At 39.4% G+C, this 27,422-nt stretch overlaps 3 protein-coding genes and 1 non-coding gene across 6 annotated transcripts in view; 3 read left to right on the top strand and 1 right to left on the bottom strand.

The window, feature by feature from the left end:
• LOC146483233 (uncharacterized) overlaps nt 1-27,422 on the top strand; it is a 227,575-nt gene that overhangs the window by 137,306 nt on the left and 62,847 nt on the right. The window lies entirely within an intron of this gene.
• Nucleotides 2,816-27,414, top strand: LOC146483240 (uncharacterized). 2 transcript variants are annotated; one of them, XR_014863936.1, is made up of 5 exons: nt 2,816-2,914; nt 4,909-5,006; nt 6,090-9,060; nt 9,713-12,733; nt 27,299-27,414. XR_014863936.1 is itself a non-coding variant. In XM_085106367.1 (4 exons), the coding sequence occupies exon 3, from the start codon at nt 6,101-6,103 to the stop codon at nt 9,056-9,058; it is 2,958 nt and encodes a 985-aa protein (XP_084962493.1). In that variant the 5' UTR covers nt 2,816-2,914; nt 4,909-5,006; nt 6,090-6,100; the 3' UTR covers nt 9,059-9,060; nt 9,713-13,217. The 2 variants fall into 2 exon arrangements, 1 of the variants encoding a protein (XP_084962493.1); XM_085106367.1 differs by lacking the exon at nt 27,299-27,414 and having other exon boundaries at nt 9,713-13,217.
• LOC146483241 (uncharacterized) lies at nt 17,541-25,364 on the top strand. The gene is made up of 4 exons (XM_085106366.1): nt 17,541-17,694; nt 19,918-20,011; nt 21,504-24,477; nt 24,838-25,364. The coding sequence occupies exon 3, from the start codon at nt 21,515-21,517 to the stop codon at nt 24,473-24,475; it is 2,961 nt and encodes a 986-aa protein (XP_084962492.1). The 5' UTR covers nt 17,541-17,694; nt 19,918-20,011; nt 21,504-21,514; the 3' UTR covers nt 24,476-24,477; nt 24,838-25,364.
• On the bottom strand, nt 20,102-20,174 carry Trnaa-ggc (transfer RNA alanine (anticodon GGC)). The gene has a single exon. It is a non-coding gene; the product is annotated as a tRNA-Ala (tRNA).

Raw genomic sequence — 27,422 nt, 5'->3', positions numbered from 1 at the left:
GTACAACTATGGTGTTCTCAATCTAGGCCGTTACAATGGAAGAAAAACATAGCTCCTATGTATAGCTCAAACCCCTAATATCAAAGAATAAATTCTCCTATCTTGTCCTCATACTTTTGTTGTAAAAGTACTGGGAAGAAGTTATTAAAATATCAAGAAAATTCACCTTGAGTGATCATATCCTTATTTCTTATCATCTCAGGGGTTGAATAAGCATTGATATTACAAGGAGAAATTTGATGCTGATCACTGTTAGGGTTGATGTTCAAAATTTTCAGCAGTTTTCTTTTATCTCATTTCTGGCCTCAGTGCCGAGGCGAAACTGTTAAGAGAAATTTAGCCGTCCGAACGAGCAAAGAGATAACTTTTGGCGAAACTTGGGACCATTATATTTGGGTAGTACAAAACGTCTTCCGTCTTTTCTTTCATATTGATATTCAGTAAGAATGGCTGGCATAGTCTCTTTGAATCCCACTTTTAACCAGTAATCTAAACAATCTCGTCGTTAAAAATAGTCATATAACACAGTGGCTGTTCCACGCAGTGAAAACGTTTCATCTGGAATGAAAACAATTTCGTCCCCCGTGCGTTATTTTCAATTACAACAAGTAGGTGACCGAATATCCCCGGGTCCCTCTGTTAGATCTAAGGGAGGGGAGGGGGGGTGGCTAACTGATGACATACATGGGAAGTAGCCCTGACGTTGAAGTGTTGTAACAGCTGGTCGTTAGCGAGACTTTACTGATGACAACCGACTTTGAATTCCAAATCATGCCAGTCACCAAAGACGCATGGTCTGCAAATTTCCACGGTTTTGACGAGGCCCCAGTTGTTCAAAGAGCGGATAACTTTATCCAGTGGATGAGTTGCTATCCAGCGGATTAAATGTACTCCAACAAAAGCTTTTGGCAAGTTTTTCACGCAATCCCATACTTTAAGTAGACAAACACTTCTACTTTATACACAAATTATAAGGCTATAGGGCAATTATTACACACATTTTATCTGCCGCACAGCGACCTATCCAGTAGATAAAATTGTCCGCTCTTTGAACAACTGGGGCCAGCTTATCACACGCTCAGGCAGACAGGAAGGCACATGAAAGGCTCAGTAAATTTCCAGCCACCTGCTTGACACAGGCTGTTGACTTTGAGTGAGAACAAACTAGTTTTGTTATATTAACTTACAGCACAAACGATAACAGGAAAAAAGTTCACGATTTTCATTTGGAGCGAGAAACTATTAAGGCAGTTGGTGACGTGCTTAGTACAAACGTCAGCCGGACGCCCGGATCCCTTGACGTGTATTTACGCATGAACTAACGTTCGATAGTTTCAGCTTCCTCTCGGCCTATGACGTTGTTGCAACCGGCCCCTGCTCTTAATCATTTTGTTTTAAAACGTTTTTCTAGTGAGCGGTAAGGTGCTTTGAATTTGATAATGAGATGAGGCTTACTGAGTGGAAAATGAAGACTCGGTAGTACCCATTCGCACAAGTTTAACCCATGTCGCATGCACTCTCATTATGCATACCTACTATTATAATATGTCACCATGACAGACATAACTGAGCTAGCGAGAAGAAGGAAATTAACCTTTGTTGTTAATTTTGTGGGCACCTTATTGACTGACACACATATACGCATTTCCGCAAAATATCAAGATTACAGACTAGTTTTATTTAAAACTGTTAAAATGTCAACCCAGCCGCACCAGAGTCAGTCTGATAATTAAACGTTTAAGAAAAAATATGCTGTAGCAATTTCTTCTCCACACTTGGTAGTTCTAGTTGCAATTGTTAATTAAAGCCTGGTTCCCACTTGTGTTTAATTTTGCGTAAAGCATACGCTTAAAGGGCCCTAGTCAGCCACACCTTTGTTTTTGTTTATATGCGAGAGTTTGGCTATTATATTTTATTCGGAGCATGTCGAAATGAACGAAATCACTGTGAAACTACTAAAGATAATGAAACATACTTCCAGAAACACAACTTACAGTAAAGCAATAAGATTTCGCTTCACTATGCAATATCAATAATTTCGATGGCATCGAAAATGGCAGAGGCTGTCTAGGGTCCTTTAACTATTAGCATACGCCCAAGGAAATTATAATTGCGTGTGAACCGGTGTAACATAAGCACAAGCACGTTCAAACCACAATGTTCAGACACAAGAATAGGAATTGTTTTCTGTTCCCATGTTGCTTATGTCAGGGGTGCTTATGCTTAAGTCACACTGAAGTGTGAACAGGTCAATCTCGTTGCCAGAGTCCCCGTTCCCTTAGGCCAGCGACGTTTTCCGTTCCGCTGGACACAGGAGAACGTGGACATGGGAACGAGATTGTGAACCAGTATGAGATACTGACTGACTGAGTAAGCTTCCGAAAAAAAAAAAAAAAACATGGCGGAGGCGGACTTACAGGTTATTACCGTAAATGAGCCCCCTCAGTTCAGAGAGAGAAAAGAAAGTTGTGTTAATAATCGCTAGTCATGCTAGACTAAATATGTGACATACCATAGCTATTGCGTAGGTGGCTTTTTTGACTTATAAGGATCTTTAAACTTTGATACTTTGCGTTAAAATTTGGGAGTTTTCGGTAAAATTGTGAAATTTTTAGAACATTTTTGGAGATTATCTGAATAGATTTTTAGGTGATTTTTCGGGATTATTGTAGCTAAGCCTAGCATGTAATACTGAAATAACTATAAACTGAAACTTGTCAATCACGGTATGAAAAAAATATTCCTGTCATTGTACTATTTGGGGAATATGACGTCGTAAATAATGCTCAACCAGTTTCATAATACAGAGAAAGTCCTGGATTTTCAGTTTTTAAGGCGACCGAGAAACCGGATCGTTCGAGCCAATGAGTCACTTCCTTATCTGCGAGAGCAGTAGATAGACCAACGGTGCGAGGTTAGTACAACTATAAAAGCTTATTTTTGTTACACTAATTAATGGCCTGAGCGTAAGTATAATTTAACAGTTTTGCATTAGAAGGACATTGAATGTACGTTGTTTAGTTTATAGGATCGCAGTTGACCTTGGAGAAAAGTTAAGTAAAATTGTGTAATGTGCTTCATAAGCTAAATCCAACTGGCTCCAGTAAAACAGTGAAAAATTGTCAGCACGAATGATTTCTCTGAGACCACAAAATGTTGGCCGTGTTAACAAGGTAATCCGTGCCAAATTAGGCCACAGAAAAAAAGGAGACTCAAGGCCGAGAATTAAATAAGATTTTCGCATTGCTTGAACAATAATTAAACTGAAACTTTCACATTACCACGTTTCAAGTTCACGCTGAAAAAATGTTTAAAAGACATTCGAATGTCATTTTCGGTTATGGAAATGTACTTTAATATATACTTAGCTTCCTTCCAATTAATTTGAAATTCATGTTAGCAGAGTCTGCAACACGAGTAAAGCAATCCGCAGAATATTGATTTGTTTGTTCGTTTATTTTATAAAAAATATGGCACTGCTTATCAAAGTCGGCAATGTATGTAGTTTATTTGTCTCAGTCTTACGCGGCCATGATTTGGGTCGTCTACTTGTTTGGAATTGGAAAAGCTTGAAAATTAACTCGGCTATCGTGATTGTTTTTCATGTAATATATCAAACACGAGAGGGTGTGTTTCACCAGATATCCAAACACTGAGAAGTAGATTGAAAAAACGAGGCGCAGCCGAGTTTTTTTAAACGACTTCGAGGTGTTTAGATATCTGATGAAACACACTTTCGAGTGTTTGATTTGGCTTCTCAAATGATCAATAATTCTTGGAGAAATTCAAGGCTAAAGTTGGCAAAATTTTATGGTAATTAGGATCACATATCCATGCAAACCACGGTCACGGTAGTGATTTTCTTTGTTTTCTCTTGATAAATTATTAATGAGTTTGAGAAGTAATCTTTGCGTCAATAATATCATGTATTAATTCTTTGTAATCTCACCAAGCTAGTCCCAGTAGTCACAATGAATAATTTTACAGATATGATGAAACCATACGACTGACTGACTCAGTGGTCATTTAAGAAAAAGTCTATCTTGTACTCTTCGCTTTTTCTATGTTCCTTCCTGTGCTATGATGTTTAAACAGTTAGCAATTATTTAAGCTGCTTATAACAGAAGTTATATTTGTTCCCTTTGACATCTTTGTGTAAGCTAATACAGATTGGTCTTTTCGGATGCTGGTTGGATGAAAATTTTCACTTGCAGAAATTTCCTAGCAGTTGTTCAGGTTTTACCAAAATGCTGAAGCTGATGTTTTTATTTTTCGCAATTTTAACAACATATTTGCCCCATCGAAAATGAAAGGAATTAATTTTTTCAATGTTACGAAAATTTTACGCCATCCGAATAGATATCAACCGAAACGAACCATTAGATGCCTCTGACTATAACCTTTAGATGCATGTATTTATAAATGCAACAGTGTTTTGTGTTCGTGATGTTTTTTTTAAAGTTCAAGTGTGTGTATGTGTATACTTTTCGGTTTCCTGTTGTGTTGGTGTGTTTGCTTTTTACTAATACTCGTTTTAAGCAATAGTACAGTATGAGAACTTTCTGACAATAATACACGGGTTTAAAATCGATTTTACGGCAAACGGCAAATGTCAAATTTACGTTTATGTTTCTTGAAAAAATGACTGCATAGATGAGAATAATGCAAAACATTGAGTTCCGGCCTTTGATGCTAACACAAATTACTCAATCACAAAACCTTATTCCCTGGATAAGCAACTTATTAAGCAATCCAATTTTTTTTATGCCGGACGCAGTTTCAATTGTGTAGCACGTATATGTAATAAACTAATGATAAATTGTCAGTTGTAATCACTGTACTATGATTATTATCACTATTTGTGACATACGACGTCGTAAACAATGCTCTATTGTTTTCATAATACAGAGCAAGTCCTGGATTTTCAGTTTTGAAGGCAAAAAACTTCGAAGCAACTCACTTTTTTATCTGCAAAAAGTGAACAGTGAAAAGATCAACAGTGCGAGGCAAGTACAACACTATAAAACCTTGTTTTGTTAATCTAACTGATTACTCTTACTCTAACTGCCGGATTATCTACTGATCAAAGTTAGTACGCAACTTAAGCAGTTACGAAAAGAAAGCCTGAAAAAAATTCAGCCTTGAACGGGATTCGAACCCATGACCTCTGCGATGCAGGTGAAGTGCTCTACCAACTGAGCTATCAAGCCAACTGGGAGCTGGTCATATTGTGAGTTCGTGAAGGATGAATATCTATATAATTTCATGGCCACCCAACGGAAACATTTAAACAAACTCTTTAACATGTTGTCTCCTGTGTTCCCTTGTAATTGTGTGGCCTTTTTAATATATTTTTTGTAAGCTCATTCAGTTTGATCTGCTCGAGTGCTAATTAGCCAAAAATTAAGTCAGTTACAGAACGTTTTTGTAAAACAGAATCTTTCTTTCCGAATTTAAGATTTGCTGTTGGCTTTACGAAGAACTAGCTGACCTTTTTTCATATTTTTAACGAGATACTTGCTCATCCGAAAACGAAACGAATTGTTTTTAAGTCTTTCGAAATCTTGAGCTGAAATTAAAGAACCGTTTTAGATTTTCCTTAAAACTAAATTCGGAAGCGATCCGATACGGTCTTCTGGTCAGAAAGACAACCTATATGAACTGTTGGGTATCCCTGTAATTTGACAGTTTTAAATTACAAGGAAATTTAATGTGTGTTTACGACATACTCTGTACTTTTTTAAGCTTATTGGGCCGTTGTTTGCGTTCTACTGTAATGCTATAGAGTGTGTTCACGGCGGCCATATTGGAGGAGCTAAATATCGATTTTCCTTTAGGAAATAAATTTTAATTTTATGCGAATATCTTTTATTGCCTGGCTCTCAACATGGCCGCCGTGAACACCTTTTAGTATTAACTGGAGATTTGTTCATACCACTGTGTGTGCAAACTCTGACCCGGGGGTGTCCGAAGTTAAGCCACCTCCACCCTCGGATGGCAGTTGATCAGTGCATTACACTTTTCTGTAACTCTTGCTTTAAGAATCCGCTACGTCGTTTCACTTATTGTTTTCTCTCTGTGGTTTCTAGAAACGATAATCATGAGCAGCACTGAAAGAGTTCTAGACGTATTCGATACGGCGAAACTTGTGGCAAATTTCCTTTCCAAAACCGGTCGTACTCTCAAAGCCATCGAGCTATCCAAGGAACGCGTGATTCTGCTAAACAAAATGCAAATGTTGTGTGGTCTCGCTTCTAACAGTAACCACACAAGAGCGATAGAAAACGATAGAATGCACCGCGAGTGTGACGAAAAATACAAAGAAGCAATACTATGTTTTAAACGGGCGCAAATGTTTCAAGGCCAAGGGAAATATCATGAAGCAAAAGATCTTTACATGCAACTACTCAGTGCCGAGATAGAATTTGGCAGCAAAAACGGAGAATCATCATGTTACGCATACCTAGCAAATGTGTTTCTATCTCTCACTGAATATGACAAGGCTGAAGAATATCTTCAGAAAGCACTTCAGATCAAAAGAGAAATTGGCGACAAGGGAGGAGAAGCAATGTGTTACGCAAACCAAGGAACTGTTTTTCATACTCTCGGTGAATATGTCAAGGCCGAAGAATATCTTCAGAAAGCAGTTCAGATCACCAGAGAAATTGGCCACAAGGATGGAGAGGCAACATGTTGCGGAAATCTAGGAAGTGTTTTTCAATCTCTCGGTGAATATGTCAAGGCTGAAGAATATCATCAGAAAGCACTTCAGATCAGCAGAGAATTTGGCGACAAGGACGGAGAATCAACATGTTACGACAGACTAGCAACTGTGTTTCTATCTCTCACTGAATATGACAAGGCTGAAGAATATCTTCAGAAAGCACTTCAGATCAAAAGAGAAATTGGCGACAAACACGGAGAAGCAGCATCTTGCGAAAACCTAGGAAATGTGTTTAAGTCTCTCGGTGAATATGTCAAGGCTGAAGAATATCTTCAGAAAGCAGTTCAGATCAGAAGAGAAATTGGGGACAAAGACGGAGAAGCAACATCTTCCGCAAACCTAGGAACTGTGTTTATTCATCTCAGTGAATTTGTGAAGGCCGAAGAATATCTTCAGAGAGCACTTCAGATCAAAAGAGAAAATGGCGACAAACGCGGAGAAGCAGCATGTTGCACAAACCTAGGAGATGTATTTGAATCTCTCGGTGAATATGTTAAGGCTGAAGAATATATTCAGGAGGCACTTCAGATCAATAGAGAAATTGGCGACAAATACGGAGAATCAGCATGCTACGGAAGCCTCGGAACTATCTTTAGATCTCTCGGTAAATACGTCCAAGCTAAAATCTGTTCTCAGAAATCACTTGTAATCAGTAAGGAAATTGGTGATAAGAGAGGAGAAGCATTATGTTACCTAAACTTAGGAAGTGTTCTTTTTTATGAAGGTGAATATTTCAAGGCTAAAGAAGATGACGAGAAGGCACTCGCACTGAGTTACGAGATTGGATGCCTTGACCTGCAGCTAACGAGCCACATTACACTTGCAAGGGACACTTTTTGGTTGACTGGAAACATGGATGAGGCTATATCGGGTCTCTTTTCAAGCATTGAAAAGTGTGAGAAAATGCGCATTTTTTTAAGAGACAATGATCACTATAAGATCTCTTTTTTAGACAAGTACGCTTCTTGGTACAAATGCCTCTCAAAAATGTTTTTGAGAACTGCGAAATTTAATGAAGCGCTTTCCGTGGAAGAGCTCGGACGAGCCAGAGCCCTGGCAGACTTAATGTCAGCTCAGTACTCTTTGGAACAACAACCATCAGTGAATTCACGGTCGTGGTTTAACATTGAAAAGATTGGGACTAAAGAAAGTAACTGTGCTTGTTTGTACATTTCCTATCAGGACCACCAATTATTACTGTGGGTTATCAAGGCAGACAAAACCATACACTTTCGAATGAATGACCCCAACGACTGTTTTGGAAACAAACAGGAAGGCAGGTCTGTAGATAGAACTTTCGATGACATAAGCTTCAGAACATTTCATTTTCCGCCCACTCAAGAGCACTGTGAAGATCGATCACTGTTTCCTTCAAACGATGGTTACGTAAAAGAGGCGTCTTCTGGGGGAGAGGGACTCGCAGTTTTCCGTCCTGTTGAAGAAGACGAAGACGAAAGCCCGTATATTGATCCACCAAATCTTTCTCAGTGTTACAAAATGATTATCGGTCCTGTCGCTAACTTGCTAGTGGAGCCCGAAATCATCATTGTTCCTGATCGCGTCCTGTACAAAGTTCCATTTTCCGCGTTTAAGGATGAAAATGAGAAGTATTTGTCGGAGACATTTAGGATCCGAATTGTTCCTTCTTTGACAACTCTCAGGTTGATTCAGGATAGTCCAGAAGATTATCACAGTCAGACCGATGTACTGATAGTGGGTGAGCCAAAGGTTGGTGAGGTGTATCACAAGGGGCGTCGTGAGAAATTATGTCCATTGCCTGGGGCGAAAGAGGAAGCAGAGATGATTGCACGACTGCTGGGAGATCACCCTTTATTAGGAGAGCACGCAACTAAGGAGGCAGTTCTTCAGCGAATACACTCAGTAGGTCTGATACATTTCGCTGCCCATGGTGACGCCGAAAGAGGAGAAATCGCTCTTGCCCCTCCACTCTCTTTTGAAGGGATTCCAACAGAAGAACACTACCTATTAACAATGGCTGAAATTTCACAAGTTCGTCTGAGAGCCAAACTGGTAGTCCTCAGCTGTTGCCATAGTGCACGTGGACAGATTAGATCCGAGGGAGTTGTTGGAATCGCGCGAGCCTTTTTAGGATCTGGTGCACGCTCCGTGCTGGTTGCCCTGTGGGCCATAGAGGACCTAGCAACAAAGCAGTTCATGAGTCGTTTCTACGAGCACCTTGTTCGTGGTGAAAGTGCCAGTGAATCTCTTCACCAGACAATGAAGTGGATGAGAGGTAACGGCTTTTCAAAAGTGGTACAGTGGGCGCCCTTTATGCTGATTGGAGATAACGTGACATTTGATTTTGGAAAGTAAAGGTCAGTATAAATCAACTATTTGATAATTTGAGAAAACGCTAATATAAGGTTTGAAAGCTTATTGTTCTTGACTCATTTTCAGAAATGCTCCTTTTATAAATCGAGTTTGAAGTGAGTTCCTCTTTCGCAAAAACACCACTCAAGTAAGCGGCGCATCAAAAAAGTCCAAAAATTTTAACTAAAATGAGTGAGCGCCACTAACCCGCGATAAGGCCCTTTTTCTAACAGCGTTCTTGTTGCAGATAACGTGACATTTGATTTTGGAAAGTAAAGGTCAGTTTAAATCGACTATTTGATACTACGGATTAATTTGAGAGAAACGCTAATATACAGTTTGAAAGCTTATTGTTCTTGACTAAACCTGGTAATGAATGGGGAATTCTTCTGTACGGAGGGAATCTATTTCTTTCTCTGTTTATTAAATTTCCCTATATCCCACATTTTACTGTGGAAAAGCACGGTGGTTGGTCCTGTGGTAAGAGAATTTGCCTTTCGTTCCGTGTCACTGAGAAACGACTGAATCGTTGCAGTACTACAAAAATGCGTTCTTTCTAGTAAATCGATTACCACTGTACGCGTAAAGCTCAGGTTGATTAAAAAGCGTATAATCGAGTGACTTGCTTAAAAGTATTCTGGTTTTTTTTTTTTACAGGTGCCTTTCCAAGACCGGGAAGAAAGCAAAACCTGGTAGAATGAGATTGAGATGTAACCAACGACAAACTGAGTAAACTGTGCGGTCAAAGGATAAATGCTTGAATAATCCATCGGTTCATGTTTGCTGTCGTCCTTTCCAGTTGGTTCCGCTTCTTTGTCGTACATCTCTCTGTGGATGCCAATAAGGCTTCTGATATTCAATACACGGAATGAGTGCGCTTGTACTGCACCGTCTTCCCTTATTAAGTTCCACCACCGATTAAGGGCCTCCACCAAGTACGCACCACTCATGGGCGCAAACATATTAGGAGTGCGTTCGATTGACCCTATTCCGTAATAAGAATACATAGAATGATGACAAGAAATTTCACATGAGAGGTTTCTGGAGTAACTGGAGTACAAAATCGCTGTTAAACTATGATGTCTGCGAAATTTTACAGCCAAATTTGTTAAAAAAGAGAAATGTAACAGCCATTCCGTTTATTCTTATTCCGGAATACGGTCAAACGAATGCAACCTAAAGCACCGCCTTCAAATTAGCGCTGCATTCTTTAAAGGTCTTATTTGAAATCATTAAGCTCCATGTGGAGCAGCGTTTATTGGAAGAGCGTCAAAGCCGCAAAATGTAAAACTATACAGTTTGTTTTAACCCAGGGGCAGTTAATTGATTGAAATCGATATCGGAAATCGAAATTAATCACCGATCGAACTCACAGAAAGAAGGAAATCATTATCAATTGAAATAATGATTTCAAGCCTGGTGAATGAAATGAAAATGATCTATCATTCACAAAGTGACACAGAGCCTGGTGAATGAATGAAAATTATATGTATTATTTTAACTTTTAACGTAACTTCATTTAATCGATTTGCATCGATATCAATGTTAGATCGTTATTGATTGGTATCGACTGTTATCGATTATCGGTTCATCGATTGACTACCCCTGGTTCAAACCTGCTGCGAAGTAGATGGTCACGAGGACAGTTTTTGTCGCTGTTTAATATCGCTGTTGGCAAAAAAGAATAGTCAAGTTATTTTCAGAAATGTTCTTTTTTTTAATCGAGTTTTAAATGAGTTTCTCTTTCGTAAAAACTCTCCTAAAATAAGCGGTGCTTGAAAAAGTGCAAAAATTTTAACTAAAATGAGTGAGCGCCACTAACCCGCGAGGAGGCTCATTTTCAGCGATCTTATTGCTAGCTCGTTCAATTGGGCTTTGGTGTTCGTTTCGCGTTTCCCGTGAAAATGGTTCACCAAGTAAAACAAAATAGAGCCTAATCGCTGGTTAGAGGGACGCGTACATCGCATTTTTTGAACAAATACGGGAGTGTCACGTTTATCACAATTTACGCAAGACAAAGCAAGGAACTGTATCCAGGGTAATGCATCAGTCAATTCCAGCTGTGCCTATTCCCCCCGGGCAATAGCGGGGCATTTCTCACACTGTCCATCCCGGGGGTCGGGCATTAGCCTTCCACCCAATTACCCCGGGGCATTTGACCATCTCACTTTTTTCACCCTACAGCATTGTCGCCTCCTTAATGACAAATTCATCGGCAAATACAGTAAGTTTCTTATTGAATACTTCTAGATAGGACATAAATTGGGACGCTAGAGCCGTAGAATGACCTATTTTTGCACTAACTACGGGAAACAAGACCCAGCTAGGACTTGATTGGCCTGAATTAGCTTAGATTTTACTGAAAGTAAGACGAAAAACGAAGAAAATAAAATATTTTTGACATGTTTGAGCTACCACCCCGGGGCATTTGAACAACTAGCGTAAATGATCTAATGAACGCCGGGGGCGTTTTTTTTAATTTCAAGGCCTCGAGGGGGACGTTTAAAAGATAAGAGGCGTTTAAAAGAGAGAGGCGTTTATTCTAACAACTGTAACATGGTAAAGTATGCGGAAAACGAAAACGTGAAGTAGGCCTTGTAATTCCGGGATGCTTCAATGCTAGGACAAGCTGAAAGAAAATTGCTGATATCCTTAGCACAGAGATCAAGAACATTAAAGAGTGCTATCCTCACTTTAAACTGGAAATTGGGTAAGACGCAACTCGCACACCGGTGTTAATTAAGCAAGAACGCAAATAAATTGTTTGATTGTATTGTATCTGTTTCTAGCTTATGTGTGGTTTTCAGGGAAGGGGGCGTTTATTAGACGGGGGGTGTTTGTTAGAGAGGAGCGTTTGATACAAACTTGTCAGCTTAGGGGGGCGTTAATTAGATAGGAGGCGTTCATGAGAGAGGGGGTATTACGGTATTTTGTCCCGGCGGTGGGGCATTTGCCTTTTTTTTTTTTTTTTCAAAAAATCCTAATTCCCGGGGATCGGCCCAAGGGGGTATGGGCACTGTTGGAATTGACTGATGCGTAATGTTAACAACAAAAATGCTACTATTGGTTGACTTCTCGGAGATGAGTCTACGATTTTTCACTTTAAATATATTAATTGCATGAGGGCTCTATTTAAATTTCTATCGAATTCATGAAATCTTTTTTTAGTTTTAAGTTCAAATCACCTTGAATCAAGGTGAAAAGTGTAGGGAATAATTACGCAGATCGTTTATTTCCAATGATCCCTCCTGGGTTTGTTAAAGTAGCACCAAGGCCCGGCTAAGGGGAGTCTACCCCTCGAGCCCTGAACCCTTCCCTTTTAATACACCACTTTAGAAAAGGTTACCCTTTCATTTTCATACAATTCAACTTCTATACAAAATGGTAAACCATTAAAATACCTATAATAGAAAAACTGCATCAGTTTTTCATTGGGAATATTGGAGAAATTTTGAAAGGCCCTTTTAAAAACCGGCTTAAATAACAGTTGCCTACCCTTTTGTGTACTTCAGCTCGTGAAACCCCTAACCTTTCAAACACTTCCAGCCTAAAAATGGTAGTTCTTTCTCTCGGCGAAGCCTCACCGTTTAGGTCGTTATGGGGAGTAAGGATAATAATTTTTGCGGCGACTGAAAAATAACGCTACAAAGTATCCATGATTCAGGTAATTTATTCATTGTAGTCCTAATAAATACATTGTGACTTCGATAATATTTTTTCCCTGTATAAACATTAAAAACTTGATTCCAATTCATAAACTTCGTGGTACATGTACAAATCGCAATAACAATTATTATGGTATTTGTTCATTCGATGAATGTAATCTTCCCTCATGTGAAATTAAAGACAAAAGTCAATTTCCTAAGAGACTGAACAAGGAGAGCATTCATGCATTGCATAAACAAACGAGTTCAATAAGAACCTGTTTGGACTTCTCGATTCGGCTAAAAATTGCATTAAATATCATAAATACTAAAAGTACTGATTATGTAGTCGCAGCTATAAGGAGGCTTGAAGGGGTTACTCGCTGTGATAGTGTATGTGAGAGGATGAAAGATTTCAAAAAAATATTCCTACTTTTAGTATGGATGTCATCACACCTCTCTCGTCATGCAATTCTTTAAGACCAATTGACGTCATAATGGTTACCATGGTAACATCTCTACTCCACAATTTCATGGAAAACTAAGTTGGCGATCTACAGTCTTTTTTGTTTTTGTTATCCAGTAGAATTTATGTTATATCAAAAAAGGGTAATTCCTCACTTGCAGAGAATTCTTCTGGATAAATTTCCCTCAAACTTCTCTATTTTTAAGCGGCATAATAAATGTTGCACGCATGCAAAAAATCAAGATAGGTTACCGCGCAAAATCGAGCTGGTGATCATGTATCTTCGTAACTACTAAGAATGTTTGAGCGACATAACTTGCATGTCAATATACAAAGTATTGGTCAAATAACGGCAAGAACAGTTCAACTTTGAAAATGACGAGCCATAAACACCACCAGCACTAAACACAACCTTTGCTGTCGCAGCACACGCCCAGAAATTGCAGGGGCCCTTATGTCAACAGGAGGGCACTTAATCGAGGGGCCGCTCACTCGAGCATTTTAATACGGTATACTATTCAGTATTTTTAAAACAGATCAAGGTTAAGCGTCGAATAAAAACAGCAGCATGCGAACAAAATAAAATTATATTTCCCATGCTTCCAAAGGCTGTTGGATTCAGGGTTATAGGGTTGGTCCCTGGACCGAAGTAGGAGAGGAAAGCAGGCAACCTCCGCCTCTCCCCCACCCCCCTCCACTGTGATATATTCTTGCAATACAAAATTATCTCTGCAGTAAGCTTTTCTTGGTAAGGCCAAAAGCTGAGAATTAGTAAAAGGGTTCAATGAAATAATTTTCTAAGGAAAATTACAGACTATTTTTGAGCCAAGTTGTATTTCCCCAAAGAGCAGTGATCCAGCACTACTCGGTTTTCCAATGCTCCAAGAACGTATTCCGTCCAAAGAACGCACGTACGAGTTTTTCATCAAATCGTTCAATTTGCTAGTGAAATTGAGCAAACGCTAAGTACACTCACCAATCCGCTTATTGAGGTAATTCAAGTACTATTTCAAGGGATTTCTACTCACGGATGCCACTCATGAAGTGCCACATTCTCTATTGATTTTTTTTTTCCTTCTTTGTTGTTTTCTGCAAAACACTATGCCTGGAAATATAATTTCCCGACTACGAACCAGTTTACGGCCTCCCACGCAGTCAGTTTTAGGGGAAGAGGGTAACACGACTCCTCTAAAGTAAGTAACAACTTTATTTATAACGACTGCGTGGATGCCAGGACCAGTCCAGAGGTGCGTGTTAGTTTTCTATCAACTCTGTTTTAAAATGAAAATTTTCAGGGGTGAATACGTGCTTTTTTTTTGTTCGCGCATGACTTTTCGAAGCTTGCGTTGCCTGCAAGCGTCATGTAAGAACAACAAAAAACTTTCCCATCACTCAACACCGTCTTTGACTAAAATTGACTACGAAGGCTGTTAAATTATGTTTCATAATTCGTATCCAAATGGTAGGTTTTACTTAGACGAATCCTCGTTGTCTTACCCATTAGACTTGGCCTAAACGTGTCATAGGCGATGGTTGCGGCCCTTACAGTTAGAGCGCCGTTACACGGCTCGTGCGAGTAATTACAAGTGTGAGTATGGTAATAACGTACTCATACCCTCTCCCACCCCACCCCTGAAGTACACGTGTTGACTGGGCCTAACCTTGTACTATGATGGTGTAACATTAATTGTATGACAATTTACGCTGTGACGCTCATTGCGTGACATCTCAGAGAGGATCCTTATTAACTACAAAGCTCTTTTTGAAAGACACTTTTGCATACATTGCCTGCAGGTTTCTAATAAGTTCCGTTGATAGCTGCGAGCAGAAAGAAACGTCAAGGAATAGTAACTTTTTGCATTGCCTCAATAACCTGGTGAAATAAACGAAGAAACAACCATTTTAACTAAAAGGTATATCCATAAAATAAAAGTTACTGAGCATCATTTTTCAGTGTTACTCTAAACTTCAAGTCTGTGGATCAGTCAAATCCTAAAGTTGGAGGAAGCAGGGATGGTGCGGTGGTGAAAGCACTCGCCTACCAACAATGTGGTCCGGGTTCGATTCCCGGACTCGGCGTCATATGTGGGTTGAGTTTGTTGTTGGTTCTCGTCCTTGCTCCGAGAGGTTTTTCTCCGGGTACTATGGTTTTCCCCTCTTCTCAAAAGCCAACATTTCCAAATTCCAATTCGATGTGCAATCTGAGGGCCAGAGGTTTGTCAGTCGTAACAGACTGTTAAGTGTCACCCTCGTTAAACAAAGTTGATTTATTTATATCACCACAAAAATGAAAACTACTGATCAGCACCTTCCTTCAGTGCATAGCCTGCGAATACAATCGCTTCTACGCAGGATATGCTGTACAAGTTGGTTTTAACTTCTGAGTCTGCGGATGAAGTCAGTATTTGTTACCATTCAAATGAAGGTTTCTACTAGGCATCAGATGAGCTGTTACCTGGTGACTGAGTTGGAATGAATTAGACTTGTACCCAATACGTCTACTTGTTCAATATCAGGACAATTATCCGTCAGCACATCAAGAACATCATCACTGATACATCTGGAACCAACACATACGAGAAGTCAGTGATAATTGAGCACATTTACACCACCCCCCCCCCCCTCCAAAAAAACCCCTGATTACTTTAATTTTAGACAGAAAAGCACTGCTATTTCAGATTTGCCAAAAGCCGAAACATGAGCGACGACAATCTCGTTTCCAGAGCCCGCGTTACCCTTATCCAGCGAAACGGGAAATGAGGACCGTAACACGGGCTCTGGGAAAGAGATTGAAGTGACGAGCGGAGGAGTCGCGAGAAATTGTCCACCTGACTGGACTCTAGGAAAAGGGACTACGGTGCCTTCTTTTGCTACTGCGCATACTTTCTACGCATCTCGGGATGGTCTGAGAAGGTCGGATTTTTTCCTTTGGACAGTGCCCCCTAATTCAAAGGTATTTTTGCGCGGTTTATTAGCAGGTGTTTCGCCAAGTACTATTCACCTCCGAGCAGCCGAAGAGAAACAAGATGGCTTCCCGTTTCGCCACGGTCGCTTAAGAGGAAATTATTTCGATAAACGAGGAAACTCTTACAAACTTACAAAAAAAAGGCAACAAAGTTTAGTTTGACGATATTAAATGGTAAGTTGTTTAATCTTTTCAACCACATATTCTAAGGCGAAAAATGAAAATACAATGCATTGTTTACGAAAACTGCCAAGCACTATAATTACAATGTAAACAATTAAACATCTAATACTTTTCAGCATGGTTATAACAACAAGACGAATTTCACAGAAAAATTGAAGACATGACATCGTAGGAACTAAACAACTGTCTCCAAAAGTTTTATTTGTCTGCAAGAAAGCGAGACGGAACTATCTACAATAAGAAATCGCTTCCCGCGTGGCGCGCGAGATTTTAAAATTTCATACCATTTGTGGGTATATTGTCAGAAGTAAAATATTTTTTTGGTCCACTAGTTATTCAGCTTGTGTGGTATTTACCTCAGTGTCGGTGAAAGTGATGGATATTTACCTCTCAGCTTTGCGCCTCGGTAAATATCCATCACTATTCACCTCCAGTTTGGCACAGGCAGCCTAAACTCAATATCAGAGAACTGTTGAATTATAAGGATTTGTATGGGAATACAACGGATTTGTTTAAAATGGTAGAAAATAACAGTGTTTTGTCAACAAAGTCAACTTGCCCTTTTTCCGATTCTTGTATTCTTTGTCATTCACCAGCTTTTCAAGCCGATTCGAAGCGATTTTGGCGAGTTAACGTCATTCGGGTTTCCACTGTTAAGTGTAACGAAAGGCCGAACGCAGTTTCAGCCATGCCTGAAGCGTGGAACGGAATAAATCCGTTGAACTCATCCCTGGTTTCCCAATTCCTTCATAGCATCAAAGTTGAGATGATTACCTATCCTTCCAGCGCATTTCCGACTCGATTGAAGCCGTATCACCTTTGCTAGAAAGATTTTCTTTCAAGTCGGGTCGCTTCTGAAATTTCGAAAGACCCGCGGCCAGAACGCCATGGACACATTGAACGTTCGAACAGCACGCTGGGTAACAAAAGTTCCCTGGCACGGGTGGTCAGCGGCCAGTTGTCCACCATAGCTATTGTGAAGGAGGTTTTCTTAACTTGCAAGGATCTTTGAACTTTGATACTTTGCGTTAAAATTTGGGAGTTTTCGGTGAAATTGTGAGATTTTTAGAATAACACTTGAGAGTTTTGAAGATTAACTGGATAAATTTTTAGGCAATTTTTCGAGACAATTGTAGCTAAGCCTAGCATGCAATACTGAAATAATCATAAATTAAAACTTGTAAATCACGGTATATAAAAAAAAATAGTCCTGTCATTGTACTACTTGCAACATATGACGTCGTAAACAACGTTTAACCGGTTTCATAATTCAGAGAAAGTCTTGGATTTTCAGTTTTTAAGGCGACCGAGAAACCCGACCGTTCGAGCCAATGAGTCACTTCCTTATCTGCGAGAACAGTGGATAGACCAACGGTGCGAGGTTAGTACAACTATAAAAACTTATTTTGTTACGCTAATTAATGGCCTGAGTATAAGTATAATTTAACAGTTTTCCATTAGAAGGACATTGAATGTACGTTGTTTAGCTCATAGGATCGTAGTTTACTTTCTAGTGTAATATAATAATGCTTACCTTGGAGAAAAGGCGAAAGAATTAAATGAAATTGTGTAATGTGCTTCATTTAATGATCCAACTGGCTTCAGTCAAGCAGTGAAACATTGTTAGCAGGATTTCGCTGAGACTACAAAATTTTGGCCGTGTTAACAAGGTAGTCCGTGCCAAATTAGGCCACAGAAAAAAGGAGACTCGAGGCCGAGAATTAAAAAAGATTTTCGCATTGCTTGAACAATAAACTGAAACTTTCACATTACCACGTTTCAAGTTCACGCTGAAAGAATATGTTTCAACACATTCGAATGTCATTTTCTGTTGTGGAAATGTACTTCAATATACTTTGCTTCCTTCCAGTTAATTTGAAATTTGTGTTAGCATAGTCTACAACACGAGTAAAGCAATCCGCAGAATATTGATTTGTTTGCTCATTTCTCATATTGAAAGTTTCAGCTTTCGTTTATTATCAAAGGCGACAACAATGTATGTAGTTCATTTGTCTCAGTCTTACGCAGTCATGATTTGGGTCGTCTACTTGTTTGGAAAAGCTTGAAAATTAACTCGGCTCTCGCGATTGTTTTTTATGTAATCTTTGCGTCAATAATACTATGTATTAATTCTTTGCAATCTCACCAAGCTAGCCCCAATAGTCACAATGAATAATTTTACAGATATGATGAAAAAATACGACTGACTGACACAGTGGTGATTTTAGAAACAGTCTACCGAAAACGTCTTTTATTTTTCCTTGTATTCTTCGCTTTTTCTGTGTTCTTTCCTGTGCTATGACGTTTAAACAGTTAGCAATTATTTAAGCCGCTTATTACAGAAGTTTATATTCATTCCCTTTTAACGACGTCTTTGTTGTAAGCTAATACAACGGGGGGGGGGGGGGGGGGGGGGAGTGGCAACTCTAACAAACGCTGTTAGAGCAATACTAGGTTTTAACCTTAGTCGTCCCGGAAATTTGGATCATCCTCCCGAATTTTTGGGATACATCTCCTTTGTTGTCCCGATCTTTTTTTTTGCAATGTCCCGGAATTATAGCGCTTTTCCCGGAAAAATTTCTAAGTGTCCCGATTCCCGGAACAATTTTGGCTTTGTCCCATGACATGCAGCGTTTGTTAGAGTTGTCACCCCCCCCCCCCCCCCCCCCCCGCAATACAGATTGGTCTTTTCGGATGCTGGTTGGATGAAAAATGTAACTTGCACGGAAATTTACTAGCAATTGTTGCAGGTTTTACCATAATGCTGAAGCTGATGTTTTCATTTTTCGCAATTTTAATAACATATTTGCCCCATCGGAAATGAAAGGAATTAATTTTTTCAGTGTTACGAAAATTTTACGGCATCCAGATATAGCTTCAACCGAAACGAACCATTGGATGCCTCTGACTATAACCTCGTGTCCTTTAATTTTTTTTTCTTGATATGCATGTATTTATAAATGCAACAGTGTTTTGTGTTCGTAATCTTTTTCTTTAAGTTTAAGTGTGTGTATGGGTATACTTTTCGGTTTCCTGTTGTTTTGGTTTGTTTGCTTTTTACTAATACTTATTCTAAGCAATAGCCTTTATGACAACTTTATGGCATTAATAGAGGGCTTTAAAATCGATTTTACGGCAAACGACAAATGTCAAATTCGCGTTTATGTTTTCTTGAAAAAATGACTGCATCGATAAGAATAGTGCAAAACAGTTCTGGCCTTTGATGCTAACGCAAATCTACTCAATTTTACTTAGAAACTGTAAACAGCGAGCGGCAAAATGGAGGGGCGGTAAACATGGTCACGTGGTCATTTTTGCCGTTTGTCGTAAACGTAATTTCATCCGAATCTTCCCGAATACGCTTTCCACAGTTTCCAGTTTACGTTTAATACCCTATCACAAAACCTTATTCCATGGATAAGCAACTTGCAATCCGCCGGTTTTTTTTTATGCCGGACTGCAGTTACAATTTTGTAGTACGTATATGTAATAAAATAATGATAAATTGTCAGTTGTAAATCACAGTACAAAGAAACTATTATTGTTATAACTATTTGTCACATATGACGTCGTAAACAATGCTCTACTGTTTTTCATAATACAGAGCAAGTCCTGGATTTTCAGTTTTTAAGGCAAGAAACTTCGAAGCAAGTCACTTTCTTTATAAGCAACAGCAGTGAATAGATCAACAGTGCGAGGTAAGTACTAAAAAACCTTATCTTGTTAATCCAGCAGAGTCTACTGATCAAATAGAAGAAAGATCCTCGTAGTTACTAAAAAAATAATTCAGGCTTGAATGGGATTCGAACCCATGACCTCTGCGATGCCAGTGCAGTGCTCTACCAACTGAGCTATCAAGCCAACTGGGAGCTGGTCATATTCAGTGTGAGTTCGTAATATACCCCTGAAGGATGAATATATATATAATTTCATGGCCACCCAACTATAACATTTAAACAAAATACTTAAAGTGTTGTCTTCTGTGTTCCCTGGTAATTGTGTGGCCTTTTTAATATATTTGTGTAAGTAAATATTCAGTTTCATTTGTTTGGGTGCTAATTAGCGGAAATTAAGTTGCAGAACGTTTTTGGAAGACAGAATCTTATTTACCGAATTTACGAGCTGCTGTTGGGTTTACGAAAAACTAGCTGACCCTTTTTTTTTTTGTATTTTTAACGATATACTTGCTCATCGGAAAACGAAACGAATTGCTTTTTAAGCGTGACGAAATCTTGAGCTGAAATTAAAAAACCGTTTTAGCTTTTCTTTAAAACTAAACTCGGAGGCGATCCGACACGGTCTTCTGGTCAGAAAGCTATAAACTGTTGGGCGTCCCTGTAATTTGACAGTTTTAAATTACAAGGAAATTTAATGTGTGTTTACGTTATACTCTGTACTTCTTTAAGTTTATCGGGCCGCTGTTTGCGTTCTACTGTTATACACTCTGTTTTTTATTTATAAGAACGTCTAATTTTGGAGCTAAGGCTGAACGTTCTTATATTTTTTTGCGATTTGAGGCTGAAAACGTTCTTAAGATGTTCTTAAATTACATAGCATACACTACATGTATTTTAGTAAATCACCGGACGCGACCAGGAAACCTATCAAAGGGCATTGCCTGATGAGATATGGTATCAAGAACTGCTGATTATGACAAACCGAGATGTGTGTCACCATTCTTAATGAATGATGCCCTTACGTATTTTGGTTAATTTACATTTGCTACCTTGATTTTATATACAGATAACCAAAATAAAAACGTTCTTAATCGACTCTCAGCCTGAGGAATGTTCTTAATACGTTCTTAAAACTCTGGTCAATCTCAGCCTCGACGTTCTTATAAAAAAGGTTCTTATAAAAAAAAAAACAGAGTGTACTATAGAGTGTGTTCACGACGGCCATATTGGGGAAGCGAAATGTCGATTTTCCTTTAGGAAATAAATTTATTTTTATGCGAATATCTTTTATTGCCTTGCTTTTCCAACATGGCCGCTGTGAACACCTTTTAGTATTAATTGGAGATTTGTTCATACCACTGTGTGTGCAAACTCTGACCTGAGGGTATCCGAAGTTAAGCCACCTCCACCCTCGGATGGCAGTTGACATAAGTGCATTACACTTTTCTGTAACTCTTGCTTCAAGAATCCGCTACGTCGTTTCACTTATTGTTTTCCTTTCTTTGTTTTCTAGAAACGACAATCATGAGCAGCACTGAAAGAGTTCTAGATGTATTCGATACGGCGAAACTTGTGGCAAATTTCCTTTTCAAAACTGGTCGTATTCTCAAAGCCATCGAGCTATCCAAGGAACGTTTGATTATGCTCAACAAAATGCAAATGTTGTGTGGTCTCGCTTCTAACAGTAACCACACAAGAGCGATAAAAAACGATAGAATGCACCGCAAGTGTGACGAAAAATACAAAGAAGCAATACTGTGTCTTGAACGGGCGCACTTGTATCAAGGCCAAAAGAAATATCATAAAGCAAAAGATCTTTACATGGAAGCACTCGGTGCCATGATAGAATTTGGTGACAAATACGGAGAATCATCATGTTACGGAAACCTAGGAACTGTGTTTCTATCTCTCACTAAATATGACAAGGCTGAAGAATATCTTCAGAGAGCACTTCAGATTACAAGAGAAAATGGCGACAAACGCGGAGAAGCAAGATGTTGCGCAAACCTAGGAACTGTGTTTCTATCGCTCGGTGAATCTGTGAAGGCCATAGAATATCTTCAGAAGGCACTTGAGATGCAAAGAGAACTTGGCGACAAACGTGTAGAAGCAACGTCATATGGACACCTAGGAACTGTGTTTCTATCTCTTGGTGAATATGTCAAGGCCGATGAATATCTTCAGAAAGCACTTCAAATCCAAAAAGGAATTGGAGACAAACGTGATGAAGCAACATCTTACGGAACCCTAGGAACTTTGTTTGAATCTCGGCGTGAATATGTCAAGGCTGAAGAATATTTTCTGAAAGCACTTCAGATCAAAAGAGAAATTGGCGACAAACCCGGAGAAGCAGCATCCTGCGAAAACCTAGGAAATATGTTTTGGTCTCTCAGTGAATATGTCAAGGCTGAAGAACATCTTCAGAAAGCAGTTCAGATCAGAAGAGAAATTGGGGACAAAGACGGAGAAGCAACATCTTCCGCAAACCTAGGAACTGTGTTTAATGATCTCAGTGAATTTGTGAAGGCCGAAGAATATCTTCGGAGAGCACTTCAGATCAAAAGAGAAAATGGCGACAAACGCGGAGAAGCAGCATGTTGCGCAAACCTAGGAACTGTATTTGAATCTCTCGGTGAATATGTTAAGGCTGAAGAATATATTCAGGAGGCACTTAAGATCAGTAGAGAAATTGGCGACAAATATGGAGAATCAGCATGTTACGGAAGGCTCGGAGCTATGTTTATATCTCTCGATAAATACGTCCAAGCTAAAATCTGTTCTCAGAAATCACTTGTAATCAGTAAGGAAATTGGTGATAAGAGAGGAGAACTATTATGTTACCTAAACTTGGGAAGTGTTCTTTTTCATGAAGGTGAATATTTCAAGGCTAAAGAAGATCACGAGAAGGCACTCGCGCTGAGTTACGAGATTGGATGCATTGACCTGCAGCTTTTTAGCCACGTTTCACTTGCAAGGGACAATTTTTGGTTGACTGGAAACTTGGATGAGGCTATATCAAGTCTCTTTTCAAGCATTGAAAAGTGTGAGAAAATGCGCATTTTTTTAAGAGACAATGATCAATATAAGATCTCTCTTTTAGACGAGTACGCTTCTTCGTACAAATGCCTCTCAGCCATGTTTTTGAGCACTGCGAAATTTAATGAAGCGCTTTGCGCGGAAGAGCTCGGACGAGCCAGAGCCCTGGCAGACTTAATGTCAGCTCAGTACTCTTTGGAACAACAACCATCAATGAATTCACCGTCGTGGTTTAACATTGAAAAGATTGCGACAAAAGAAAGTAACTGTGCTTGTTTATACATTTCCTATTACAGCAACAAATTATTATTACTGTGGGTTATCAAGGCAGACAAAACCATACACGTTCGACTGAATAACCTCAACGAGTGTTTTGGAAAGAAACAGGAAGGCGGTTCTGTAGATAGAATTTTCGATGACATAACCCTCAGGACATTTTATTTTCCGCCCACTCAAGAGCACTGTGAAGATCGATCACTGTTTCCTTCAAACGATGATTACGTGAAAGAGGCGTCTTCAAGGGAAGAGGAACTCGCAGTTTTTCGTCCTGTAGAAGAAGACGAAGGCGAAAGCCAGTATATTGATCCACCGAATCTTTCTCAGTGTTACAAAATGATTATCGCTCCTGTCGCTAACTTGCTTGTGGAGCCCGAAATAATCATCGTTCCTGATCGCGTCCTGTACAAAGTTCCTTTTTCCGCGTTTAAGGATGAAAATGAGAAGTATTTGTCGGAGACTTTTAGGATCCGAATTGTTCCTTCTTTGACGACTCTCAGGTTGATTCTGGATAGTCCAGAAGATTATCACAGTCAGACCGATGTACTGATAGTTGGTGAGCCAAAGGTTGGTGAGGTGTTTCACAAGGGACGTCGTGAGAAATTATGTCCATTGCCTGGGGCGAAAGAGGAAGCAGAGATGATTGCACGACTGCTGGGAGATCAGCCTTTGTTAGGAGAGCACGCAACTAAGGAGGCAGTTCTTCAGCGAATACACTCAGTAGGTCTGATACATTTCGCTGCCCATGGTGACGCCGAAAGAGGAGAAATCGCTCTTGCCCCTCCACCCTCTTTTGAAGGGATTCCAACAGAAGAACACTACCTATTAACAATGGCTGAAATTTCACAAGTTCGACTGAGAGCCAAACTGGTAGTCCTCAGCTGTTGCCATAGTGCACGTGGACAGATTAGATCCGAGGGAGTTGTTGGAATCGCGCGAGCCTTTTTAGGATCCGGTGCACGTTCCGTGCTGGTTGCTCTGTGGGCCATAGAGGACCTGGCAACAAAGCAGTTCATCGGTCGTTTCTACGAGCACCTTGTTCGTGGTGAAAGTGCCAGTGAATCTCTTCAACAAACAATGGAGTGGATGAGAGCTAACGGCTTTTCAAAAGTGAGACAGTGGGCGCCTTTTATGCTAATTGGAGATAACGTGACATTTGATTTTGAGAAGTAAAGGTCAGTTTAAATCGACTATTTGATACTACGGATTAATTTGAGAAAACGCTAATATACGGTTTGAAAGCTTATTGTTCTTGACTAAACCTGGTAATGAATGGGGAATTCGTCTGTCTGAAGGGAACCTATGTCTTTCTCTGTTTATTAAATTTCCCTATATCCCACATTTTATTGGGAAAAAGGGGTTGGTCCTGTGGTAAGAGAATTTGCCTTTCGTTCCGCGTCACTGAAAAACGACTGAATCGTTTCAGTAGTACAAGAATGCATTCTTTCTACTAAATCGATTACCACTGTAAGCGTAAAGCTAAATAGCATATAATCGAGCGACTTGCCTAAAAGTATTCTGGTTTTTATTAACAGGTGCCTTTCCAGGAGCGGGAAGAAAGCAAAAACCTGGTAAAATGGGACTGTGATTTAACCAATAAAGAACTGAGTAAACTACGCGGGTTGAGAGCGTCAAAGGAAAAAGGCTTGAATAATCCATCGGTTCATACTTGCTGTCGATCGTCCCTTCCAGTTGGTTCCGGTTCTTGTCGTACATCTGTCTGTGGATGCCAATAAGGCTTCTGATATTCAATGCACGGAATGAGTGCGCCTGTACTGCATCGTTTTCCCCTATTAAGTTCCACCACCGATTAAGGGTCTCCCCCAAGTACGCACCACCCACGGGCGCAAAGATGCTAAGACTGCGTTCGATTGACTCTATTCCGGAATAAGACTACTTAGAATGATGACAAGAAATCCCACAGGAGAGGTTTCTGGAGTTACTGGAGTACAAAATCGCTCTTAAACTATCATGTTTCAGCGAAATTTTGCAGAAATGTCTTCCCAAATTTGTTCAAAAAGAGAAATGTAACAGCCATTCCGCTTATTCTTATTCCGGAATACGGTCATTGTTCAAAGGTCTTCTGATTTGAAATCATTGAGCTCCTATGTGGAGTAGCGTTTATGGGAAGAGCGTCAAAGCAAAATGTAAAACTGTACAGTCTGTTTTAATCCAGGGGCAGTTAATTGATTGAAATCGATATCGGAAATCAATCGAAATTAATCACCGATCGAACTTACAGAAAAAAAGCAAATCATTATCAATTGAAATCATGATAATGATTTCAAGCCTGGTGAATGAAATGAAAGTGATGTATCATTCACAAAGTAACACAGGCGTACTCGGAATGGAATTCAATCCGAGTGCTCCCATCAGGAGTCGAACCCCTAGGGCCTCCAATTATAATTACTAGTTCGGGTGCTCTACCACTGAGCTACAAGAGACTCATAGAAGGCCATTAAACGTGGTTCATGTGACACACATCCCGTATTCTGCCAGGATTTGAATGTCAATGTGTGGCATATGCGAAATGAAATAAATAGATGGCATACTTTAGGCCTGGTGAATGAATGAAAATGATGAGTTGTTTTAACTTTTAACGTAACTTCATTTCATCGATATCAATGTTAGATCGATATCGATTGGTATCGATCGTTATCGATTATCGGTTGATCGATTGACTACCCTTGGTTCAATCCAGCTGCGAATTACATGGTCACTAGGACAGTTTTTGTTGCTGTTTAATGTCGCTTTTGGAAAAAAAGAATAGTCAAGTTATTTTCAGAAATGTTATTTTTTTAATCGAGTTTTAAAGGGGAAGTATCATGGGGTTTTGGTATCTTTTGTTAAAAATGATGAAATAAGACCTTCAATCAGCTGTCAAATAATTCTTGAATGACGAGAGGAAATAAATCAACTCATTTATTCAAAGGAATCTCGTTTGTAATCTGTTCTAGCGCATTTTGGAAACAAAAGTGCGAGAACTTGAAAAACATAAGTAAGCCTAACATTTTCAAGTTTGAATCCATAGCGACCTACTGTCTCTGGCCAGAGGCACTAATCGACAGTATTATTGCACTGGGGTCAAAATTTATAACAAACTTGACAATTATTTATTTATTTTTTTTGACAATTATTTCTTTGTTTATGCTGACAAACATTTTTGGGTTTTGAAATGTCAGCAAATTAGCGTGATACTTCCCTTTTAAGTGAGTTCCTCTTTCGCAAAAACACCCCTCAAGTAAACGGTGCATCAAAAAGTCCATAAAATTTTAACTAAAATGAGTGAGCGCCACTAACACGCGAGGAGGCCCATTTTCAACAGCGTTCTCATTGCCTGTTATTGCTTGCTCGTTCAATTGGGCTTTGGTGCTCGTTTCGCATTTCCCGTGAAAATGGTTCACCAAGTAAAACGAAATAGATCCTAATCGCTGTTTAAAGCGACGCGTACATCACTTTTTTGAATAAATACGCGAGTGTCACGTCTATCACAATTTCCGCAAGACAAAGCAAGCAACAGTATCCAGGGTAATGTTGACAACAAAAATGCTACTTTTGGTTGACTTCTCCGTTGAGTCTACGATTTTTCATTTTGAATTTATATTAATTGCATTAGGGCTCTATTATTTTCTATCGAATTGATGAATTCTTTTTTAGTTTTAAGCTCGAATCACCTTGAATCAAGGTGAAAAGTGTAGGGATTAATTTAGCAGATCGTTTATTTCCACTGATCCTTTCTGGGTTTGTTAAAGTAGCACCAAGGCCCGTTTAAGGGGAGGCTCCGCCTCGAGCCCTAAACCCTTGACTTTTAATACACCACTTTAGAGAGAAAAAGGTAACCCTTTCATACAATTCAACTTCTGTACAAAATGGTAACCATTAAAATACCTATAGTGGAAAAACTGCATCAGTTTTTTTCAGTGGGAATGTTGGAGAAATTTCATAAGATCCTTTAAACACTTAAATAACAGTTCCCTACCCTTTTGTATACTTCAGCTCGTGAAACCCCGAACCTTTCAAATACCTCCATCCTGAAAATGGTTCTTTTGGCGAAGCCTCCCTGTTTAGGCCATTGTTGGGAGTAAGGATAATAACTTTTGCGGCGACTGAAATATAACTC

This window comes from Pavona decussata, unplaced genomic scaffold, assembly GCF_977016875.1.
Source record: "Pavona decussata unplaced genomic scaffold, jaPavDecu1.1 SCAFFOLD_40, whole genome shotgun sequence".
Classification (NCBI taxonomy): Eukaryota; Metazoa; Cnidaria; class Anthozoa; order Scleractinia; family Agariciidae; genus Pavona; species Pavona decussata.
The sequence above is the reverse complement of the archived record's forward strand: the minus strand, read 5'-3'. Positions and strand labels throughout refer to the sequence as shown.

What these genes read in the sequence shown, in the direction of transcription:
- LOC146483240 (XM_085106367.1), top strand. Translation starts at nt 6,101, where the DNA reads ATGAGCAGCACTGAAAGAGTTCTAGACGTATTCGATACGGCGAAACTT.
- LOC146483241 (XM_085106366.1), top strand. Translation starts at nt 21,515, where the DNA reads ATGAGCAGCACTGAAAGAGTTCTAGATGTATTCGATACGGCGAAACTT.